The sequence below is a fragment of the Triturus cristatus genome, chromosome 1_2 (genome assembly GCF_964204655.1).
Source record: "Triturus cristatus chromosome 1_2, aTriCri1.1, whole genome shotgun sequence".
NCBI classification, from domain to species: Eukaryota; Metazoa; Chordata; class Amphibia; order Caudata; family Salamandridae; genus Triturus; species Triturus cristatus.
In genome coordinates, this window is record NC_140580.1 from 382,505,260 (window position 1) to 382,531,057 (window position 25,798).

Sequence of the window (25,798 nt, forward strand, 5' to 3'; positions counted from 1 at the left end):
TTCTAAATAAATTAGGGACTCTTGGCAAAATTTAAAAAGGTCTGGACAATGGAGATTTTTTACAGGTGACACAAGCCCACCATTAACCTCTCATTCATATCAAAGTCTTTGCCAGCTCCCACAGAACCTCTTCGCTGATCCTGGTAAGGATACATTAAGTGCCCAGAACCTCCTTAGCACTGCCCTATAATATAGCAAGAGTTGTTGACGAGAGGCAAAGAAAATCCCAGCTACCCAAGGGTACTGAATGAATAGACCTTCTCTGGGATATCCCCAGAAACTAAAAGTCTATCGCCTTTGTGTAAGGACTATGCAAATGGTTTGTATGTAGGGGTGCCTCTCTCCTTACTTTATAAGCTGCCCACGATCCAGACTTCGGTACCAAGGCAGCTCCCTCATCTCTGCCCATTGGAATGCATCAGACCTGTGCTCCAGCCATTACAATGGCTAACAGTAGCCTAGTGCTCTGCATTCAAAGCACTTGGCATCTTCCACAGTCTTAGCCACAGCAACAATACTCCCTAAACTGAGCACTGTGATCTAGACCAGCTACCCGTTTTGGCTTTAATGTCGCACATTTCTCTCTGACTTGCCAAATAGTGCTCTCCTCTGCCCCCCCCCCCCCACACCACCAAACCCCCACATCCTCTGTTAAGATCTGCAAACTGTTTCTTTGGTAAATGGGCGTGGGATGCATTGTGCCTGCCTCAGTCGTCGCTCTAGATTCCATGAGCGGCGGGCAAACAAATTAATGGAGAGCCAATGGTCCTCTTTGATTCTAGGAGCCCGTGCATGAGCCAAACCATGAAAACGTGATACATTTTTTGACTGCTGAAGAGAATTTATTTCTTTAATAAGCAGGAGTGTTTCACCTTAGTACATCAAAGTGGTATTTTCTTTTTTTTTTTTTTTTTATTTTTTTTTTTTAAAGAACAGATTTTATTTGTCAAATAACAAATATAGTGCAGAGCACTGTAACCCAGCAACTCGTGCATACAGAATGTACATTTAATTGACTTTGACGATTTCAATAGCAAAATAGGACAACTGAAGAGCAATGCATTTGAAATATTAACAAAAACAAAACAAAAACCCCAGAAACCCACCCCCATCGCACTCTCACCTATCCCAGAGCAGCACCACAAGAGAACAGTATTGCCTATCTAGGCATGGTTCAGCAGTACCCAAGGGGCAATGTTGCATGTTGACTAGAGTGGGATGGAAGCCAGGTTGGGGGACCTGGCTATGGAAACGGGTTCCAGCTCTAAGCCACGGTACTCCACCCATCGCTTCCAGATTTTATAATGCTTAAGCGGGCACCCCCTGGCCACAAAGATTGGAATCTCCACCCATACAGAAATCCATGCCATTTTTCCACACAGATACTGAGGGCGCCATTGGAGCCTTCCAGGCTCTAGGCGATGTCTCTCTAGGCCGAAGTGAACCCTAATAATATAAGATGGCGCTTGTATAAATTACCTCCTATGTCGTCTATAACATGTAGCAGGACCAGCTTCGGGGAGCTGGGGAGGTCCCAACCCAGTACCTCGTAGAGGCATGACATAACCCCAGCCAAAATTGTGCTAACACGGAGCAGTGCCTAGACAGTATGTAGCAGAGTACCTTCTTCATGTTTGCATCGAAGACACACCAGGAAGGCCACCAATCCTGCCCTCCAGAGTCTGACCCTAGTGAAATAGACCAGGTGGAGATACTTAAACTGGATAAGGCGTAGGCTTACGGCTATGGCTGTCCCCCGCGTGGAGGCAAAGGGCTGTGTCCAATCCTCCTCCTTCAGTGGGCGTATGTCTCCCTCCCAGGCCTCCCTAAGGTGTTGCAGTGTGGGGGAGCTATGGGTGACCAGGGACTGATACATTTTGGAGATCTTGTGATCATGGAGATCCCCCATGAATACCTTTGCATCTATGGGACTAAACTCAGCCAAGGACCCAACCCCTGAATGTATGGAGTGATGGCATGTCGGAACTGTAGATATCGGTAAAATTGGGTTTTAGGCATTTGAAAGTCCTTCTGTAGATCCTGAAAAGATTTCAGAATCAATCGACGCATCATGTCCCCAAGAGTAGAGATGCGGATACGGTGTCCAAGCCCCGAAAGCCAGACAATGCAGCTAGTTGCGACAGTCGCCCATTAAGCCAAAGAGGGGTCTCTTGGGTCAATTTATTCCACTACCCGGTCCTCCGCAACGCCTGTCGCCATATTTGTAAGATAAGTTTCGTGGCAGGTGGCAAGGAGTTGTGTAGCGGCGTGGAGTAGAGTATAGTGTGCAAGGTGTGATCTCCCCTACACTGCCTCTCGACCGCGTAGGCTGGGTCAGACCTGTCCCCATACAACCACTCATTTAGAACCAGCGGATGTGAGGCCATATAGTATGACAGGTTATCAGAGGTTGCCAGTCCCCTGCAATACGTGGACTGGAAGCCGGTCCGCAGGGCAACCCTCCCCATTCCACCAGACCATAGAAACTGTCCCAGGGCAGTATTAACCTGTCAGAACCACCCGGGAGAAATCAGATAGGAATGTTTTTGTAGCTGATAAAGTAGGCGGGGGAGCGATACCATCTTAAAGATGGCCGATCGGCCATATATATAGACAGTGGCATATGAGACCAGGTTTTCAGATCCGCACGCGATCCCATACAGGGGCTAAATTCCTTTCCCAAGAGGTGACTGGCGAATCCGATATAAACACACCCAGATACTTCAACCCCCCCAGAGGTCACCTGGACTGAGGAGGCCCAGGAACCGAGATCCACCCTTCCCCCCCCCCCCCCCCCCCAAGGACCCAAAGAGTAGATTTACAAGGGTTCATATATAGACCCGAGGTGTCCCCAAAAATCTGCATAATACGCAGCAATCGCGGTCCTGTCTTGTCTATATTCGTAGGAAAAAAGAGAACCTAATCAGCAATAGGGTGGGCGTTCACACGCCTCCACCCCTTAATTTTTCTTTAAAAGCCCCCAAGGGGTGGGGTCCCCAGCACCTGGAAAAGGTTTGGGGAGGGGGGGATGCACACCCTTGACCCTTATAATAATATATGGGTGTCCTTGGTCGGCAATACGATCCGACCGACCCGGTGCCCACTGAAAACCAGTCACCTTGGCATCAATTTGCACCCAGGACGCTAATGGTTCCATTTCTAATGCAAATAGGTAGGGGGACAGTGGGCAGCCCTGCCTGGTGCTCCGTCTGATAGAGAACATGGAGGAGATAGAGCCCGTCACCCGCAAGGACGCAGTCAGGTCTGTATAGAGTAAGGTCAGGTATGTCAAAAAGCGTGGGTCAAAATTCAATCTACGGAGTGGTGCGAATAGGTATACCCAACTAAGGGAATCAAATTCCCTATCCATGTCCGCAAGGAGTAGTGCAGCCCGTTCCCCTAGCCCCATAACCATTGCCACGGCAACATGTGCGCACCGAATATTGTGGCGGGTCACCCGCTGGGGCATAAACCCGGCATGTTCGGCATGAACCAACGATGTAATATGGGAACGGAGGCGATTGGCCAACGCCTTAGCCAGAATCGTTGTCCTCTACATTAAGAAGAGATATAGGGCGGTACGACGCATGCTGATCTGGGGGTCTACCGGGCTTGTGGAACCCCACAATCTCCGCGTGTCTCCAATCGCCTCTGCGTGTCTCCAATCGCGAGGCTGACTACCCTGCTCCCTGGCCTCCTCCACCACTCTGCAAAAGTGGGACCCCAGCTGTAAAAAATATTGTTTAAAAAATTCACATGGGAAGCCATTCGGTCCCGGGGCCTTTCCGGGTTGCATGTCGCCCAGTGCTGTGCCCAGCTCCTCCTCCGTGAGCGGGAGTTCCAGCTCGGCACTCACTTTGTCAGAGAGGGCCTTAGGCGGCAGATCATTGAGGAAGCGACCAACTACAGCTGCGGGGAGGCATTCCCTTGGGGCATAGAGATCTGCATAGTACATGGCAAAACTTTCAGCAATAGTGGAGGGGTCCTTAAAAGTGGACCCATCAGGGCCTGTAATGCCCGGCAGGGTCTGGGAGTATAACGACCTCTGACACAACCTATGCAGCAGCTTGCTGGACTTATCTCCCCACAGGTAGATCCTACTGCGGGTCGCCAGCCCCGCCTGTCTGCCTTCATCCAAGAGAAGATGCACATAGTCCTGCTGCGTCAATAGGAGTTGGCGGCGAGCCTGCTGGTCCTCACTATCTCTACTGCGAGACTCCAATTCAAATTGTTTCGCCTCCGCCTGGACAAGGGACTCCCTGCGCAATCTGCGAGCCGCTGCGCAGAAGGAAATGTCTACATCCCGGAGCGCGGGCTTCCACGCCTCCCAAATGCATTCAGCCCCCTCTACCGTCTCTACGTTAGATGTCAAATAGTGGACAATGGCACCTTCCATATGTTCTCTATAATCCTCCCTGTGGAGGTTCCACGCCGAAAGACGCCACTGAAACGGCTGATGTGCCCGTCCTACTTGTAAAGTGAGAGCGACCGGCGAGTGGTCCGAGAGTCCGCGAGGGAGAATATCGGCTGCGATTACTCTGCTATCTACTGCGTCGTCCCGTGTATGCATCGTCAAGGGTCCACCCAATCAAGGCCCACCACCAGGGAATGTAATTTAGTATGTTGACCTGTATCCAGCGGGCCCCACCCGTGGCCTAGACTCTAATGACACATAAAGATACATTATATTCTGATGAATTTTAAAAGTTTTTTGTACAGCGTCTTTCCTGAAGTGACATATTTCGAGGTGCTCTTATATCAAAATAAAAAGGACATTCTGTGAAATAACATCATTGCCTAGCATCACAGAGTTTGGTCAAGCAGGGAAGCCAGGATTGATTCCAGTTTCGCGTTGATCAATTGTTCCACCAGATTGATAGATTTCCCACTTATTTTTTCCAGCAAACATTATTGTTTTGACTTTAATCATTGGCGCTTGAGGATAGGGTGTGGGTTGAAGGCAGAAGCCACATGAAAGCTTGGCTCATTTTGGACTCCAGGGTCCGAAAGGACATCGAGCTGAGCCAGACCCAGGCCCCTGGTTCAAGCTGTTAGTGGCCTGTCCTTCATAAGCCCACCCTTTGGAATTCTTCTCTTCGTGTTACTTCCCCTACACCCAGTTTGCCAACCTGCACCCGTTGCATTACTTTTTTCTGTTTATTTACAGATTAAACTCTGATCGGTAAACAAAAGGAAAATAAGAAATGCTTGTGTCATTTTCAATATGCCATATTCAATCAAGCATGCATGCTTGATTGAATATGGCAGGCTTTTTTTTTTTTCTCTTTCGGATCCCTTCTGGACAGCATGGGGGATGCTGTGCGGCATGGCTAAAACCATTGGCAAAGCCAATATGTCCTAAATGCAAGACCTGTTGAGTTTGCCAATGCTTGTTTCCCCAGAACCTGCAGCCAGCAAGTCTGATTGAAATGCATCCGGAAGACGCCACGGTAAGTGTTACACGATCACCTCCGTTCAGAGAACAGACAGGCGTGCCCGCCCTCTCGTTTGCCCATCATACAGGATGGCATCTGAACTCTCTGCCACTGCACAGCCATATAGCTCTCTCCTCAGACACTGGATGATCACTCCAACACTGTACCTAGGCTTATTTATGTTCACTTGCAATGCAGCATACCAGCCCCGGCGACACCGCATCACTTAATCAGACCTTTTGACAGTCTGACCCTGGCCCTGAAGAGTCGCAGGTTAATTTCCTTGTGACGAAACACATATGGGCTGGTTGTTTGATTCTATTCTGTAGTTGGATGACTCGGAACATTATACTGGTGTCGACCGCAGCAACTTTGATCCTAAAGGGACTTTAATAGCATTGTTACACCCCCACCACGTGTGCCCGGGACTGTGCTTAAATGGCCAGTGTGGGTTCCTTGACTCACACACTTACGGGGGTTATTGGGTAACTCCCCTGACCTGGCAGTACCGTGCATTCTCTGTACACAATCCACACAACGCCTACTAGTCTCAGCGCCAACCTTCCTGATTATACTAAATACCCTACCCCTAGACTTCAGATTGAAATGCGGTTGATGGGTTTTATTTTTTGGCTCTCTGATGCTCCTCGTAGCATCACGCAGGATGCTCTGGTGTCTCCCAGGATTTTCAGTGTGTGTTGCACAGGTGTCTAACTTGGGCCCTGAAGGAATGAATCCATTAACGATTTTCAGCCCCAGACTATGTAAATCATTCGCATTTAAGTTCTTTGTATGGAAATATGTCTCGTGTGCTGTTAAGTTGTTCAGACGGTATGAAGCTAGTTATGCCAAAGCCTTTCACTGACAACAGCATAATGAAACACATACCTAAACCATGCGAAGAAGCTAAAGAAAGAATTGCATTGACCGCAGCACAGATCTGCCTGAACGCTTTTCATAGTTGACTTCGTATATTTAAAAAGGCTCCAAAGCTTAGTTTTACGGACTTCGTGCTGGCTTGAACACAGTGTACGAGTTCTTTGTTGCCGGAAGAACAGTATTCTGTAACACAACCCCACCGCCACAAAACCACATCTCATGGGAATCTCTGAACTCTCGGTCAACGAATCTAAGGGAAACGCTTCTATCTCGGCACAAAGGCGCCATTTAGGTTTCTAGTGAGCATTGGCGAAGCAAGGGGGGAGCTCATCACAAGGCTGCAGAAGTGGCCAACGTAGTAGTTGGGTAAAACAAAAAAAGACCATAACAAACGCAACCAGGCCACAAAAATATACAGTACGCAACGTTTACTGGCATCAGGGCAGATTTTCACTCTACCGTGTAATTTGTACACAGAAAGCCCAGGTCCAAATTATAGCTCTGCCAGCCTTGACAGAACAAAAAAAAAAAATTATTTATATATATATATATATATATATATATATATATATATATATATATATATATATATATATATATATATATATATATATATATATATTATAATATATATATATATTTTACCAGTGGGCGGGTAATGGCAGGACGAGGAAGTGACATCACATTAGACGTCCTTATATGAATGCACCTTCAAGTCATGTAGGTACAGTGGGATTCCCGGTTTGCTTTTTGTGCATGTTTTCACAGCGCGATGCAGGTTCATTAAGGTACATTTCACACAATCCTTGCCATGCAGGATCAAGAAGAGCAGCGACCCCCATAAACTGCCTGGACCGAACCATACCTTCCGTACTTCCGGAATCTGCGAACAGTGCACTCGTGAAGGGGCTCAGTGCTTTTGAATTCTTCATCCTTCCAACATATGTAAAGTGTGAAGAAAACTGTACCTGCCTGTTGTGAGAACTGAGGGAATGTTTCCAGCGGAGACTCAAAATGGACACCTCCATGTACAGTGTGTTTGAAACTGTCATTCTGACGTGTTTTATGGTACTCGTGACACAAATGGCGCCAACCCATCTATTTACAAAGGATAGACTGAATCTGGGTTACTCATTTCTTGGTTCCTGTTAGATTTTGAACAATTTGTAAAATACTCTGCAAACCTTTGAAATTTTGTAGACTACTCAAAGATTTTCTATCTGTGTCTGAATTTCCAGGTGAAGAATAAACACACTTAAAGTAACTCTGTTTCTTTATATAGTTAGTTTATTGTTTTCTGTTGGCCACTTTTATCCCCTAGACCCCCTCTCTGTCCAAAAATTATATTAACACACATTTGCACATATTTTTGTGCAGATTTGGACTAACTTTGAAGTCAAGAGTTTACCGATCTTTAAAGCGCCTATTTTAGAGTTTAAGTAGTACTAGTGAGTGTGGGGTCTATATTTGTACTCTTGTTGACCACTTTTGAGTATTGGCATTTAACTACCTTTGTGTATCTCACAGAGGAAAATAGTTTTTTTTTTTTTTTAGCTTTTATTGATTGACGTTACTCAATTTGCTAAGGTAAAAACATCTCGGATATATACCAGAGTATTTTAACTGCTTCGGTTTTTAATCTCATTGGGGTGGGGGGTGGGGGTGTCTTCAACTGTGTTTTTGGTCTTACTAAGCATTTCTCTCCCTAATAATAAGAGTTTTCGATTTTAAACTCTTGTGTGCGTAGATGGCACAATATACCTAATTTAACCAAATGATTTTTTTGTTGTAAACAAATGTTGTTGGGTTTTGCATTAGCACCATAGAAGGACATTACAGCAGAATGAGACATGCTCAGAAGAACTCACCTGCCTTACCCCTATACATTTGCATATACATAGCAGTGGACAAGGGCCATGCAAGAGGTCCTTCTGTATTCTGCAGTCAACTCCCCGCCCCCCCCTCCCACCACCCCTCCAGGACTGAATAATAGTAGGGAGTCTTTTACTAAGATAACTAATAGAAGTGATCTTATACAGCTTACAGTCAGTTTAAAAGTAAAAAAGAACTACACCATCCTCTAAATGTATCTTGGGCAGTTGTAATCTATGATTCAGTACAAATGTGTTGCATCTCACGCAACGTGCCCTTAATGTCTGATAAACAGCTATATATGTATGAGAGCAGTTCGAGGCTGTGATAAAAATGAACAGTGTGTCTATCCCCTATCCCCTATTCCTGGGTGTGCAGTTATGTCTTACAACCTCTGACTTAACCACTCCACGCCTGACTGAATTTGGGAAATTTGGAAAATGTCCATTTCCATGATATGTTTCACAGATGTGTGAGTTACGTGTCCATTCTAACATGGATTCTTTATTACATTTGCTTCCAGGTCCTGCCGTCGTCTGTGCTGATTCCCGGCCTTTCTGCTGTCTGATGGGATTGAACAGAACATGGGTGAAGACAGGACCCACCTGAACAAATAGAACCTCCAAGCCGTTGGCAGAAAGAAGCTAAACCTTTGCAGATGTCTCCTTTCAGAAATTGCATTGGAAAAGTATAAAGTCACACGCACATTTTAAGAGTTAAAAAAAAATGTAGCTTTGGACAATTCGCTTCTGAGACTGGAAACCTTCTGAATTTTTCTTCCGCCTTTTTTGTTCTCTTGGATATTTCCCAGCATGTTCTCAAATCATGAAAGTGTGCAGCTGCTGGTTCTTGAAACCATATTGGTTAAATTGCTTAAATGGACATGTTGAGAGTATGCTTCTTAAAGAATAACGTCAGAATGAAGTTAGTTGGTGCAGGCTGATGTCATGCTGTTGGGTGGTGGAGGGAAGGCGACTGCATACCGAGGACTTGTAGAGGAACTTTGGGATCGACATCTTGTGTGTTGGTGAGAATGCCCAGGAGGGGTCTGATACTTCAAGCGAAGACCCGATGGTTGCTGGTGGGTCTTGCCCTGGTCTTCAGCTTAATGCTGTTGATGTATCTTTTGGAGTGTGCACCACCGACAGATGGCAATGCTTCCCTTCCTGGAGTGGCAGCCGAGACCTATGGCAAGGAGTATTACCAAGCCCTCCTTCAGGAGCAAGAAGAACACTACCAAAGCCGGGCCACCAGCCTCAAGCGGCAGATTGCCCAGCTCAAGCAGGAGCTGCAAGAGATGAATGAGAAGCTCAAGTTAGTACAAGACAAAAAGGTCCCGGGCGCTAACTGGGTTGGGCAACAAGGACTGAAGGAACAAGCTCCTAACGATCTCCTGGAGTACCTCCATTCCCAGATTGACAAGGCAGAGGTGTCCAGTGGTGCTAAGCTAACTAGCGAGTACAGTGTGGTGCCTTTTGAAAGCTTCACCTCAACCAAGGTGTACCAGTTAGAAATGGGGCTCACACGGCATCCCGAAGAGAAGCCTATCCGGAAGGACAAGCGGGACGAGCTGGTGGAAGCAATTGAGGCAGGCCTTGAGGTTGTGAACAATCCTGATGAGGATGATGAAGGACAAAATGGAGGCATTGTGGCTGGTGGACAGAAGCAGGTGTACAACGAAAACGACTTTGTGGAAGGTAGGCAATTTAGCTTTTAATCTTTACTGGTTTGGTGAAGTAATTGTGTGTTGCGGTTTATTAATTTGGATCCTTTTCTCATGTCCTTGGAGCAGTCAGTGGTTACTGGGTAGCAGCTTATCCCCCTTGTTCTGGCTGTTTCTCTTCACTTGTATAGCCCAGTTTCACTTTTATGTACAATTGACTCTCTGTGGAATGCTATTATGAACAGTCAAGGCATACTATGTGAGGAGATATTAAACAATAGACACCATAATCACACAACCAATGGAACGTCCAATGTGAGGTGTTGCTTTAAAAAAAAAAAAAAAATTAAAATTGGATTTGTTTATCTGTGGGAAATGTAATTAAATGGGGAACCACAAGCCAAAATGTTCTAGCCGCAGCAGCTTCTAACACATTCATAGTGCTTACACTATAAACAGGGGCTCTGAAAATGTGGCGGGGAGGAACAAATTATGCAGCAGTGTTGGGTAACTTTTGTGCAAGAAAATGGCAAATTATGTGGCATAATGTGCCACATTTTGCAGCATTATTTGATACTTTTTACAATGTTAACACTGTCTGGGCAGAGGTTTCCCTTACTAGTATACATTTAACATCTAAATGCAGCAGCCAGCAAAATAAAGGTGACCTTTCAATGTGAAGTAAAGTGAAAGCCAATGTGTTGCAGCGGTTTCCAGTGGTCAGGACAATGTAGCAGTAGACTGAAAATAACATTTGCGCGTTTAGGCAATGTTGTCTTATGAGGGCACGATCAGGATTTCTCATAAACACTTGGTTCTCCGTTCTTTTACTTCTAAAGTGTTTACAGTCCACACTCACTGAACAAAGGTATCAGCCAGAATACCAACATGCATTACATTTTGTGTCATCTGCTCACCCTTTGTCAAAGCGGATCATAGTGGGTTTGAACCCAGGCAATTTGGAATCTGCCAACTATTACCAACTAGTTCCAAGAGCAACCAAATTAATTTCAAACATAAAGTGAACTGAGATTGCAACTCACAGAAAATGTTATTTAAGTTACCAAAGGACTCGCCTCAAGTCAACGTTCCATTGCCACGCTGATTGTCTGTGATGTGGTGTACTTAACTAAATTAAGAGGAAGACCAGTGATGGTCTTCAAAGTTCAAGAGAGATAAGGGATGGGGTGATGTTGTCTGTGCTGGTGTATGAAATGGATCTAATCGCATAGTTTGCGAGCCAGAAGAAAGTATTGAACCAAAGTTTAAGGGCTTGCATCTTTCTGAAAGCTGGTCATGGGGTAAAGTTTAGTGGCAAAGGCACATACAGGTTTTGGGGTACTTTTAAAACCCTAGTTTTCGGTATCAAATAATAATGTCTTTAAGCTGTGATGCCTCTGGAACTGTAAGGGAAAGTATAATTCTTCAGAAGGTTTTATGGATTGGCCCTGTTGGATTTGAAGGATGTGATGTTATGCAGAGTTATAGAGTGCCCTATCACCCGAAGGGTTACCTGACGTGGATTACTACATCATTACATTTAATAGGCTCTGTCCATCCTTTCCAGATCCTTTCTTCTTTTCTTTTATAGGTCCAACCGACAGAAGGCCCTGGGCCAAACTTAATGCACTAGATATAGAGGATTTCCGTAATAGAACTCTACCTCCTTTTCTTCTTTGTTCATGGACACTACACCTAGTCTTATTTTGACTATCAAATCTGCTCTACCTCTGAATTCCCTGCCCACCTATGTTCTTCAGAAAATTTCAGATGAGAGTGGAGCAGTCTTTCTGATAGACTTCTTTTTTAATTCAAAAGTTTTTATTGTGTTTTCAACAAAAAGAAGGCAGATTTTAAACATACATCAGAAAAGGCATTTTGTCAGTATTGACAGTATCAATTGGTGTAACACAAAGTAATTGCCTACTGATCATAGTACAGATTACACAATATTTTGTATGAAACATTGTAATCAAGCCAATCACTATTGGGGAAACGGAAAAGGGATAATAAAGAAAGGTTGCTACAGAAATATGTTCAGATCATGCATAAACATTTGACTTCACTTACCTGGACTCAAAACTCAATACAAAGTCACAATCAAATGCTCTAATAGTAAGTATAATAATTGCAGTATAATACAGCAGTAGGTAGAAGTTACTAATATCACGCAGAGCCACAGAAGGGGATCTATGGAGGTATAACCAACTCGAAGTAAAGGTCCAAGTTATTCCAAAGTGACTTGTTAGCTTAAATCCATGGGTATTGTGCAGACGTGATCATCTGTGCACCCCTGATGTAGCATAGCCATTCCCACCACGCATTAGTGGAGGCATTACCCACAGACTTGCAGGCTGACAAAATGGTCTTGTGGACAAGTGTAAACATATCTAGAAGTAAACATTCCTCTTTCTGTAGACTTAAAGTATGTGTAGGGCTAAAGGGACCACAAATGATGAACGAGAAGTTTCTGGGCAACGTTACAGCTGTTAAGCAAAAAAGAAGTCCCTATTGTTTTCAACACCCAGGAGGAAAAGTACTCTCCAGGAAACAACTATCTATTGTTGTAATACAGTCCTAGTTAGTAAGAGCAAAGTAAGCAAAAGCTACAAATATATGAAAGGTGTCACAATGCCATTTATTTAAACAAGTTAATTCTAAGCCACTTTATGTTAGGTAAGTGCCTTACTGTTCAACGTTACAGCTGTCCATAATGAGATTATCCTTCCCTGTTTCTCTTTTGTGCTACCCATGCATTTTTAGCGCACCTTGAGCGGTCACGTGCAATAGATATCCGGTTTTATGAACAAGTCATTCATCGCCAGATAAAATGTTAATTGAAGATGTTACTCTATGAGGGGGAGTTGAGTAAATGTTTTTTAGCTTGAGATCTTTTTTTTTTTTCCCATTTTTAACCAATTTTATCTCGTTGTATCTGCACTTTATATCTAGTATTTTGGAAGAGGCAGTGTAAGACAATAGGTAACACTGTAGAACAAGAGGGGATAGGGCAATACTGCTGTCTAGAAATTAGTTTACCCCTTCCTTGTTTCCCTTTTATGCTTCCCTTGCTCTTTTAGCACCCCTTGTGCTGTCACATCTGCATTATATATCCAGTTTTATGTAAAAAATAGGATAGCATAGGATGCATGGTGAACAAGATAATACGGGATGACACTCCTCCACTGAAAGATGTTATTGTTTAAATTTTCTGTGAGCCTTTTTAATTTATTGCTTTGCAATATGTAAATGTATGGTTTTAATTAACCGAAATAATCTTGACTTGATTGATTGAAGTTCCTGTCAATTGTAAGTGAAAGATGTTGTTAATAACATCATGTACATTTCCCCAAAACGTGGAAGCGTTAATAGAAGGCATTCATGCAGTATATGTCACAAAACAGCATTCTCTGCTTTACAGCTCCAATTGCGACTATCCTCTAGCAGCCTCAAAGAGGCTAGCCCATATGGAGTCCAAAACATTCTGTGTAAAATATGTAATTTAGTTTAGGCCAAATTAGTTGTAATCTTCTTCTGAAATGGAGATTACCATTACTTCTTCCAGTTTCTAGATGATGGATCAGGATTCCCATCATGAGACCAGTTGGCGATCCATTTCTGTTGAGTGGGGGCTACACAGTTTAGATTTTAAGGTTTCAATTTTAGATATATTTTGGAAGCAACGCCCCCCATTTCTGATCGTAGCAAAAAATGTAATCATTGAGGCCTCTCCAAATGGGAATGCAGCATGTTTGGCTATGACTGCCCTTAGTTTAAGGAGCTAATAAAAATCAATGACATCTATGTTATACCATTGTTTGATTTCCGAAAACAGGAGGTGATGTTGTCTGGAACCGAGGTCACCTACTACATATATGCCTATAGCTCTCCAGAAACTCTATAGAGGAAGGCCAGTGTCCAATTTAAAATGCTAGATGTGCCAAATTGAAGCACCATGAGAATTACAGAACTTTACTTCAGAAAAGCGGCAGTCTAACTGAAACAGAACATTTCTAGCATGGTTCAGAATAGGATTCTGGAGATTGGGGTAATGTTTGATTATCGTTAAGAGGGATGGATGAGAGAGATCCTCAATAAGCAGCTTCTCGAGGGACAACCACAGGGGACTAAAATCAGACACATCATAAAACCATTGTGCGATCTGAGTTGTTAAAAAGGCAACTTGATATTTCTTAAAGTCCAATAGGTTTGCACTTCCTTGGTCTTTACAAGGTCTTTAAGCAGTCAGAAGCTTTTTCAAGGAAATTGTTTTTTTTTTTTTTTTTTTTTTTTTTTAGACTCCTATAAAAATGTATTTAATAACTGGTCTATACTTGTAAAGAACTTGTCTAAGTAAAGAATTGGGACTATATTTAGAAGATAATTGACAATCTGGGTAATAAACATTTTGGTGGACTCCAGTTGTTCCCAACATAGGAGGAATTTAGGTGAACATCCATTAAAAAAATGCATCTTTTTGTATGACCAGCGTCTCGTCATGCCTGACAGATTCTAAGAAAACATCATTGAATTCCAAAGTCAGATACTTGGGAACTTTGGGCTGCTGTGACAGACCAAAGGAACCTAAAGCTGCTTTAGTGCAGGCCAGATTGAGGACAGACCTCTGATTTGTCCCGATGAAGGGTGAATCTTGACACTAGTGAGTAATCTTCAATTTTGCTCCTGATTGTTGGGATGTCTATATCCGCATAAACAGTCAAAATCAGTATGTCGTCGGCATAAGCTGCTTACAAATAGTTATTACTCAGTTTTAACCCTGTTGAATTGGAACCTTCATTAATTGACAATAACTGTGGTTCACTGGGCAGGAGGACCAAGAAAGGGGATAGTGGACATCCCTGTCTTGTTCCTTTCCTAAGTGGAAATGATTCTGATGAGACTCCATCGATTCTGATTTTGGCACTTTGGTTGGAATACAGTGCCATAGTCATTCTTATAAATGAGTCACCTAGGTTAAAGCACGACATGGTAGACTTTATAAAAGGCCAGGCAACCTTGATGAATGCTTCTTCACCATTGAGTGCTATTGCAGCTACATGTGAGATTTTGGTCTCCTCTATTTGCAGGACATGGCCCAGTAATCTAATATTGTCTTTGAATAGTCTACCTTTGATAAAACCTGCTTGGTATGGACCGATCACGGATGGGAGAATTTCCTCAATGAGTTTATATAGGATTTTCGCATAAAACTTGCAGTCCAGATTAATTAGTAACGTCGGCCTATAGTTTTTTTTTCCGACTGTGGTCCTTCCCTTCCTTGGGGATCAGTGAAAGTATTCCTTCAGTAGCAGTTCCTTGTATAATTCCTGATTCAGCATAGTTGTGAAAGAGTTCGAGGAGGTGGCAGCATATCTCATCTCAGAACTGTTTGTAGAAACAGGCAATGAGTCCCTCAGGACCAGGGGCTTTCCCTTGTTTGAGGGATTTGATGCCTACTTCTACCTCAGATTCTACTATATGTGATTCATCAAGAGTGGACGTTGAGTATCTAGTATGGGTAGGTTAAGTTTGTTTAGATATGCTAGACTGTCAGCAGGGTTTACGTTCTTATTTTTTCATACAGATTTCTGTAAAAACCCAGAAAAGTATGAGCTATTTCCATCTGGTCCAAGTGTAAGAAGCCATTTTTATCTCTGACTGGTATCATTTGGATTCAGTTTTGTTTGTGTTTAAGATAGCAAGCTAACACCTTGCCTACAGAGTTGTTGCCATTTAATTTAATTTAGTCACCAGTGGTCTGGCCTTGGTGCTTAAAATCTTATTGTGTATTTTACGATTTAGGGTGTCTAATAGGAGAGGTCCTTTGATGTCTGATATCCAATTCTTTATTTCATTTTCTAAAGTTTCATTTGTATATTCGTAGGTTTATTACTATGGCCACTAATGCCAATTATAAGCCCTCTAATAGTGGCCTTGAATACATCCCACCTTATTTAAGGCTAAAATCTTTTGGTTGGGCATCCTTGAAGAAATTTTGTACAGCTAATCGAATTACTATGTTATGTTCAGGACTTTGAAGAATATCTGTGTTGAGTCTCCAGGATTTGTCTGTAGGATTAGAGGTGGCCCAATCTAGGTTAACTGAAATAGCTGTGTGATCAGAGATCAATCTGGGGTTCAGCACTAGAGTCTGTGATCGTCCTTGTCAAATTATTAGACACTAAAAAGTAGTCAGTTCTGGAATGTGATTGATAAGGGATTGAATATTAGTGTAGTCCCTTCCACCTGGGTGTTGGAGATGCCAAGAGTCTGAGACTAGTACATGGTTTATGAAGTAATTTATGGGAGTTGGAGAGTCTAAATTTGACTCTCGAGTTAAGATCTAAAGTGGCATCTAATGGCAGGTTAAAGTCACCCCCTAATAAAAGTCGAGCATCGTTAGGCAGTTTAGAGAGCAGCTCATCAATGTGGGATCATTTACATTGGGAGTATAATATTCAGTACATAAAAGTCGTTAGACAGCTTGTTCAATATCGTCCTGCCACCCTGATCTACCACGCTGTCTAAGGCAGTAATCTCACCTAATTTCTTTTGTTTTGTGCTGGTGAACAGAACACTTTTGAGTTCCAGGGTGCATTGAAAGAGGTAATGTCTTTAACAGATAATTAAGCCTTCTGTAGAAAAATCATATCACATAAACAATGTTATGCATCATCATAGATTTTTCGCCCCTTAATGGGATTATTAATTCATGTAGTGTTCAATGACATCAACAATAAGGATTCTGTCATTATACAAATTTTGTTAGTACTTGAGATGAGCAAAGGCTAGCATGACCTGCACGGGAATAGCATTTCTGAGTTCCATAATTTGCATGGATAACCAGACCTAAAGTCACAAATGAGAATGCACCATGGCCTACAATCATTATATATGAATGTGACGTAGTCAAAGATAAAAAGCAACTTTGAAGAAGGAAGAAAAAAAGAGTAAGGTAAGATGAGTGCCCTCCGACTCTTTCCCCCCCCCCCCTGACAAAATCTGCCCTCACACACCCAACTCCGTACCTGAATATGGAAAAACGTGAAACCAAAAGGAAACCGCCTCACATTCCCACAGCAGCATTCAAAACCAAATCCAATAATGGAGACAAAGTTGCCTAGCTCAGCAAGAGCATCTCAACAAGTTAAATGCAGCAATTGCAACTCCAGAGGGAAAACAAACTCATATCATAGGAGTCACATATCCAACGATCATTTATACAGAGGAAAGGTAAATTAAGCTCAGACTTAGATGAGAGCATGTTCTGCCTATATATACGGTCACACGAGTTCATTATCTCAGATTATGAACTATTTATCTGCATGTTAATAACTGTGTTACTCAGGGCAGGTGATCATTCGCTTTTCATGAAAGGGAGAAAAACAGGATACTTTATGCAAGATTGCTCTCCTGTAGGTGTTCGGTATATTTATCCTTATTTTCATTGTGAATTAATCTTTATTATAAAGACCACACCAATGAAGTTACATGCATGACCACGTCTTTTCGAACACTTGGCACCTGCACCTATGCAATGCGTGTGGAGATATGATTTGAAGGATAGAAAAGTGATGGGTGGAATGCTGAATCAAATCTCAGCCTGTGGTAATTACTTGGGCCGCATCCCAGTCCATCGTTTTTTTGCCCACCTTGCTACCCTAGTCAAGATTTAGCCGTATGCAAATCATCCTTGGTCCTTCTCATGCAGGAACAGTCCAGGCTAACTGCCAGGCGAGGTCTATTCTGAACCGGAATACAAGCAACTCCAGACCAGTTTCAGCCCCAAGTATTTACCAGTGGCTGAGATTAATTCAAGCATTCTAACAATCACTTTTTTGTATTCCTCATTGTGACACCCTAAGAATGACCGCTCTCCCCAGATGTGTGTCCCATGCTCTGATGACCGACACATACTATTCCTTCATTGCACACTCATGGAGTAGTGTGCTACTGTTCTGCATTACAAGTTAGTGTCTTATCTGGTGTTAAGTGCTATAGAAATGCACTTAACATTAAAGTCTTAATACTTTCTGATGTTGAACCTGTTCAGAGGACTTAAATTCACAAACTGCTAAAATCACAGGTTCTGATAAGAGCAGTGGTGTGGTTATGAAGTTAAAAGGTATGTAAAGGAAGATCCAGAAACTAGAGGCTTAATTTTGTTTCTCTTTCCTGCACCTCTGGTTTCTAATGTCGGAGTGCTTTTATTCTTTTTTAACCGTCCTTGGAGACTGAGCAAGTAACAGCTTTGTGCTTCACCTTTATGAAAAGGTGAGTAGAGGAGGTAGGTGGTAGTACATTAGCAAATGGTTTGTCATTGATCAGAACTTTAGTGGAAATAAGGTTTTCTACAAGACGAAAGTCAAGTATGCAGAATGAGGAGTTGCAAAAGCAGCGATTTAGACAGAGGAAGAAAAATCTGCCCGAAGGAGCAGTGGTGTACTAGTGTGAAGCTATGCTGTCACTATACATTAACAGTCCCCTCCTGGACATAAGAAATGCCTAAATATGAGTAAAAATTAGCATTTGAAAGCAGTGAACGCAGACAGTGAAGACCAGTGTACACAATATGCCTGCTCCAACTTCCGAGAGGCAAGTTAAAGATGTGTAGTCCACCATCTCTAATCAAAAGTGCTGGTTGATATTTCTATATTGAGTCATCAATTGGATGTCTTCAAAAGAGAGAAATGGGTTTGGAATTCTTGGAGTCCCTTATATAGATGAAGATGTATTTATAGATATTTTGTATATGTATTCTCATGGGAGGTCACTGGATTTCCTAGAGAGAGCAGTAATACAGTTGTACATGTCCCAGCTGAACGCAAGAAGGCCTCTTAAGGAAGGGTGCATTGGAAATCTTTAGCTCTGTGATCAAGTGACGCAATTGAAGTCTCTAAATTTCGATTACAGTCACTAGAATTTGAACATAGAAAGAAAAGCCGGATCTCCTAGTCTTCAAAATGGAGACAGGGGCTTGATGGAATTGCATCTCATTCAGAAAGGCATTGAAACACCAGCTAGATAGACACCGCTCTAGTAATGTTGTAAGCACATTATAAAAAGCAGCTGCCTCACGGTCCGTCAACAGATAATGTGTAGGGCTTGATACGGAGAGCCAATAGCAGTGCTCAGTGGAAGGACGCTGAGGAAATCGCCATTCGTTGTGGTTTACAAAAATATGTCTGTCTCTTCCTTGAATATCTGGCTATCTGAAGTTACCTTAAGCCAAGATCTGTCAGCCTGACACTTCAGCCATTTGTCAAAAAGATACAAAAGATTGTGCTTATTCGAGAATTTTCTGAAAACTATGCTCCGAGCCTTGCTGAAGCAATCTTTCCACTTAATGCTATGTTTAAGGTTCTTCAAAGGATGAGACAAAAATAGCCTAAGTCTCCCTTGAAGGCTGCACAGTTTTTCGTGTTTTAAGTTTGATTTATGTTCTGTGCTTCAGGAAACCTCCCAACACTTTGTGCCTTAGGCGACTAGTGTCCGCAAATTCAACATATCTGAAATGGGATAGCTGAGAGATTGATATTTATTGTGATAAAATGGTGCTTCAAATGAAATTGCTCTGGTTGCATAAAGATTAAATGGGGTGAATAGAGTAGCGCTGCAGCACAAACTGAATTCCCTCCCGCCCTAACTTATTGAAAACTGATGGTAAATGGGCTGTTGGTGTATTGTTTAGTTTTCATACTGAGGTGTAGTGATATTCATAAATGCGTGAAGTGCATGTTCCTGTGGAGAGTCCCATAATTGCACAATACCTTAGGAATGGCACAAAAATGTTACTCCTGCAGTAAAGTCTTCCGACTTCCATGAAGACGAGCCAGGGCAGTCCCTCTGGTTTAAAAAGTTAAAACTTTCAACCATCTAGAATTCGACATATGGCCGGCCATGTCCCACTAGGCTCATAAATACAGAAGTGCAGAAAACAATACCTATAACGCTTTTTCGTGGTCTGTACTGCTTCTGGTCTTTGCTCCGAAAGGAGAGTCACAGAGAGTGAAAGGAAGTGACTGAAGACTTGTTTGAAATGGACATTTGTTGTTCTTGTCTACAAGCCCTTGCAAGCTGTCTGGTTGCAAAAGACCTATTGTTGCCTTAACAAAAACCTCTTGTGGTCATACAACCCTCCCACTGCTTACCATTGGTTGGCTTTATTGTGACACTCATCTGCCTTATTCTTATTCAATGGTTTGCCTCCATCTTCTGTTTATTCCTTCCCTGGAGCATAGCCTCTTTACCATTCTTTTCACTAACTGACTTGTATCCTTCCAGTGCTCGCTTTTAGGGAGCTACTCTTTTCTTTTTGGTTAAGCACTCCACTACACTGCATGTGTTTTCCAGCTCTCTTCTTCATGTGCCTCACTCCTGCCAAACATCGAGCCCTGCACTCCATGTTGCTCTCTCTCCTTTGTGTGCTGCTTGGTCTCTCTCATGTGCTTGTCCCCCTAGACTCGCCCTCCCTGTCCTCTGTGTTGCTCTCTCCCTCATGCACTTCTCACCTCCTGTATTGCTTTCTCCTTTGTGTGCTACTCCCCTTACAAACTCCCCATCCCCTGTGCTGTGTTGTTCTCTCCATTGTGTGCTACTCCCCACTCCCTGTGCTGCTTTCATCCTCGTGTGCTGCTTTTCCCCTCCTCCCCTATTCCTGCATTCTCCGCGTACCCACTGCATTCTCTGCGTACCCAGCAGTACTTTTATATTTGTATTTTGTGCTTTCATGCTAAAAACAGAAGTTTTTTTTTATTTACCGATTTAAGTGGTGTCCGCCATCTTTGATCCTAATTAAGATGGAAATGGAGCCAGCGTTATTCTGTAGACACTTACAACATGATGCGACCAGCAACAGCAGTCTCATTCCACTGTGTTTTTGTTTTTTTGCCGATGCTGCTGAGCATCGGCAAACAGCAATGGTAATGCCAATAAGTCCAAAACGACGAGGCTTACTATCTCTGCCAAAGCTTTTGACCACTTCTTTGTTCCAGCAGCAGACATTCAAATGATTGAGCTGCTATTCGCATGAGTGTAACTTCCAGCACCTGTACTGTCGAAGCATTGAAAGGGCCCTATATATACATTTAAGACTGCATTTGTTGGCAGGGACCTCTTGGCACTTATAGGGCAAGGTGACTGCACATTACAGAATGTTCTCTGTTGGTCAAGAATAACTGTTGCGAATCCAGAGTTGTGGTGCAACTCCAGCTAAGCACAAAAACCCACCATATTAAGACCGCAGAGAGAGCCAACTCGGTTTCCCGATTCAGTTTAGATGAGTGGGAAGGGTGATACAGAAAACATGCAATGCTGAGATCAGGAAGAAATGAAGAGTTTGGAAGACTCCAACCCATGAATATATTTTCACGCAGAGAATATGAAGTGCTATAAAAAGCATTAACTCCTGAGGGGGAGTAGTGGGTGTGTGGGAGACAAGAGAAACAAGCTGGTGCATAAATGCAGGCCCAAACACAGGACGAGAATGACCTGTTGCTGGGTCCAGTGCCTCCCTTGGAGGAGCAAAAGGCAAGTCAATTCTTCAAAAGACTCCAAAATGCAGGTTCCCCTTTACCATCTGGCTGGGCTTGCCATCACAGTATTATTTGCCTAATCAGGAGCTTTGCTCATTACTTGCACCCTGAGCACCAAAATGGAGGCATGGATGTGTCTCTCTGTCAGAGCTGTAGCGCCAGAGGCTACGAACTCGAGACGTAGCTTTGTATCTGTCACTCGCTTACTGTGTCTCACTCTCTAGCTTTCTCAACTCCTCATGTGGTACAGTCTTCCCAGGCATTGCGGGCACGGGCCATTTTTCCAGAACATGGAAGTAAGGTAGAGTGATCTTGCTGCAGGCACTCCATTTACTGTCAATGTAGTATACTACTGCTGAAAATCTACTGCTGTGTTGGATGATATTGTTTCTGAACTGCGTAATCTGTTGTCATGCCCTTATCCCTCTGACAAATTGTGTGATCTTGTGCTCCTGTTTTCTATTCTGTTGTTTATTCACCTGTAACTCCAGTGCTCTTAAGCTTTCTAATGGGACAATTTGATTTAATGTAGATGTAAGAAAGTGGCTTAATATTTGGAGACGGATGTGAGTCCTTCGCGAATAATAATTCAGAAATGCTGTGTCTACTGAGAATCAAATACACTTTTCTTGCACTTTAATCTCTCAGCATAGCGAGGCGGAGCAGTCCATGATCTACTATTATGAGGTGGTGTGGGCTTGTACCTCAGTCTGCAGGCATGCAAAAAACAACACACAATCTATTGTCCACTCAGTTCTTCTACTTATAAGAAGGAAATGTATTTTGTTACCCCACTACTCAATACTGTACATTAATTTGCAAATACATACATGTTGGCAGATGGAAATATATATATATAGTGACATCCTCCTGTTTTTTTACACGCCTAGCGAGCCCTGAACCCTATAACCACAGTATCCCCTATCCTCTCAAACATACACTATAGACATTATAGAATGGTTGTAGTTTTCAAAAGGCAGTCCAACTGCCTTCGTCTGGATGTCACTGCATTTCTTAAAGCAGAAATATCTCATAATAAACCAATGCAACAGCATAAAATTCACTAATGAGGGTTCTAGCTCACAATGATATTCTTTAATACCTGTAACTATTCACTGCATGAGGAAAATTGCTTTTTTTTTGCTGTTTAGTGGTGAACTCCAGCCATCAGGAGTGGTTCTGGAGGTTACTTGGCCACTGCAGTTTGCAATTTTGGTGGACCTGGATTTTTACTGCTCTCCTTCCTTGGGGCCAGTCTCTTGTCTGGTGCCGGGCACTTCTTCTGGGCCTTGTGCCCTCCCTGCCTGCATCCTCTAGGTCCCAAGGCCTCCTATTGCCACTTGCAGAGCAGCCGAGTTGGCGGAAGTCAGGGATCCCCTCCTTCTAGAGATCACACTTGTGCAGGGCAAGTCTACTGAAGATCTAGGGGAACACTTCAGGTTCCCCATTAGCAGCTCCATCCCTCTACTGTCCTCCAGGGTCTAGTAGGGCCTATGCTACTGGCCCTGGAGAAACAAATCCTAGCCCCTGGGTGCCAGATGAAGTCCAGATGTCTTGTAATCTGAAGGAGTCGGGTGTCTTTTCTCCACTCCACACGCAGGACATTCTTCTGGTGTCGCTTTCACCATATTCAGACTGTTCTTAAAAAGTCTCTCCCCTTTGCAGGGGTTTTTTAGTTTGGGTGAAAATTTCCATAAATTAATCTCCTCTGCCTAATCCTAGGATGACACCTCATCACTCCAGCCCTGCTCCAATTCTCCTCCACATCGTTTTGGGAAATTACACGGAGACTCCAAGTGGTCTATCGAAATGCCTTTTCTGACAGCCTGAGTCCCGCCCTTAAATGCCTCAGCTGCCTGGTTCCTCCCTTCCAAAATCTCAAAGGACAGCCCCTCCTGTGACTTGCTCCAGAGAGCTGGCTATCCTGCTTTGTTTTTGTGGGGTTGAGCCTTCCCAGGCCAGGTGCTGTGTGACAAGTAATTCTCTCACCACACTTTACTCTCTCAGGAGCAGACGTAATTACTGACTAATGGCTCCATTATAATGGTAGGCTTTTCATCCACCATTGGGACAACAGTCTAATTAACTGAGCCCAACATGGTGATTCAAAGACCTGAACTTCATTTGAAGCTGGGTGAGCGAAACATAATACATTTTAAACTGCTACATGGAGTGCAGCTATGTGGAACTGAATGCATTTCGGGATCCGATTTATCATAACATTGGTATGTCAACAGGGTCTTTAGACTTAACTCTGGTAAAACTGTAGCTTTGTGCAGATTTCGCCCATAGTCCATATACAGTGAGCCCTCTACATACTACAGTGAAGCACCACTGATCTACATACTTGCACTATTAATGCCCACTCATATTACAAGGCCGGTACAGGTCGGCATCAATCCATGAAGGGTCCTTTCTGCGATAAGCTACTTGTGTGCAGACACCGGGATGAGACACCGGGATGAACTATACAGTAGTTTCACATGCTCAGGCCGCACATGTGTGCACATGCGTTCACATGAAACAAGCCCAGTACTTCTTTTCCTAGGTGCGCATTGTGGACCTTATCTTAAAAATGGACACTAACGGTAAGCCCTCCTATTCCGTGAGAGTCGGTGTTGTATCTTCATGCAGTCTCCCTCCTTACGTACATTGCTTTACTTGTTATGACTCATAATGTAGATTGTTCTTGTGTTGGTGTTCTTACATCTTGCTGCATGCATGCGTTCGAGCTCTAGAACTTGATGGCGATTAGGCAGTTGGTAGTTTGTGCTGAACTGCATGAATGCTAGCTGGTGCGCACGCCTTCTTTGCTTAAATCCTACAATAAATACAAACCTGTATTCGTACCTCTAGACTGGAGTCATTCTTAGGTAGTGGTCCGACACAACACTCGGGTAGTTAGACCCACTCACAGCAGAAGTCTGTAAACCCAGGTAGTCCAAAAGTGAAAATTCCAGGGGGATTATAAAGGTGGAATACATTTTACGCAGCAGTAGTTTTGTCATACTCTGATTCTTGCCCTGGACGGGTGTTTTTTAGGTCTCTCTTGTGCTGCGCTTGTGCTGTCTCTTCGAGACATGTATTCAGAATATGGGCTTTAAGCCCTGCTCAGCGCTTCTGGTTGGTTGGTTGGCCTTTCGAAAATTCCTTTACTGTGGTTGGTCAATAGTGTCCATCTGTCCCATCTTGGGTGCTTGGTTTCCTCCCACATGGACATCACCGATTGTTCTTTTGGTTGGCCATCTCTGGCCGTATGTTGCATCCTCACTCGCAGACGTGCCCCCTCCCTCCCAGTATTGCTGCCATCCTTCCTGGTTTTCGCTGCACAACTTATTTTTTTCTATTTATTGACTTTTGTGGCAATGGCGGCACCCAACTCTTTAGCTTTCACCATCTACAGCTAAAGCACGGCGTACCGCCATTGCTACAAAGGTCAATTAATAAAAAAAACAAAGGCGGGCAGACACCACATTTCTTTTCCATTAATTAACTTTTCTAGCAATCGCGGCACACTGCGCTTTACTTTTGCACATATTAAGCTAAAGCTTGGCGTGCCGCGATTGCTACAATATTAAATAGAAAAAAAATACAGCGGCTGCAAACATTCTGTTTGACTTTTGTAGCAATGGCGGCACGCCACGCTTTAGCTTTAAACCTCTAAATCTAAAGCATGGTGTGCCACCTTTGCAACAAAATTAGATAAATAACAAAACCAGGTGGACGCCACATTTCTTTCCCATTGGCAAAGCCAATAGCTTTCTATTTAATCAATGTGAGACCTATTGCATTGCAAATGCTTGTTTTTGTACTGTGGATAGTTTAGCCACATTATGACTGTTAACTACTCATTTCTAAGGAACTGCTTTGTGCAGTACAGGCTTCAATTCTTGTTAGTTCAATCATGTATTTGTGTTGTCTATGCTCGACAACGTTAATACTGTAACGCGCTCCAAAATTCTGAAATTCCAAATCCACAGTCCTCCTGAATTCCTTTTACGTGTCTCTTGTGCAATAACTGCACTTTTTCAGGAAAACAAAGAGATGAGGAATGCACATAAATATTTTTCATATTCTCAACAGATGCAGGGAAATCATCGCGGTACATATAAAGTTTTGCTGCACCCATGAGGGTATTTATTTGTGCTGTTGGTTTTCCCTGTTTGAAGGAGTGCTGTCTTTGCTTCAGCCATGCACTCACGACTGTTTTCTGTTGTTCAAAGTTCTTGTATTTGTGTAGAATGATTAAATGTCTGTGAGGTGTCTGAAAGGATGAGTTTAGTCACTACGCAAAGAGCGTACAGTAACAAAAGCAGCTAGAACATGAGAGGGCATAACTAATGCGCGCTCAGTTTACTATGTAGGTTTCCGTCTCTGTTTTAAGACTGGTCTCCAGCTTTACCCTTGCTTGATTG

At 43.2% G+C, this 25,798-nt stretch overlaps 1 protein-coding gene across 3 annotated transcripts in view; it reads left to right on the top strand.

Moving 5' to 3' along the window:
* The window catches only part of CSGALNACT2 (chondroitin sulfate N-acetylgalactosaminyltransferase 2), a 263,693-nt gene that overhangs the window by 79,908 nt on the left and 157,987 nt on the right, over positions 1-25,798 (top strand). For all 3 annotated transcript variants that reach the window (XM_085605158.1, XM_085605171.1, XM_085605164.1), the window contains exon 2: positions 8,710-9,883. In XM_085605158.1, the coding sequence (XP_085461284.1) occupies positions 9,220-9,883 (664 nt within the window). In that variant the 5' untranslated portion in view covers positions 8,710-9,219. The remainder of the gene's footprint in view (positions 1-8,709; positions 9,884-25,798) is intronic.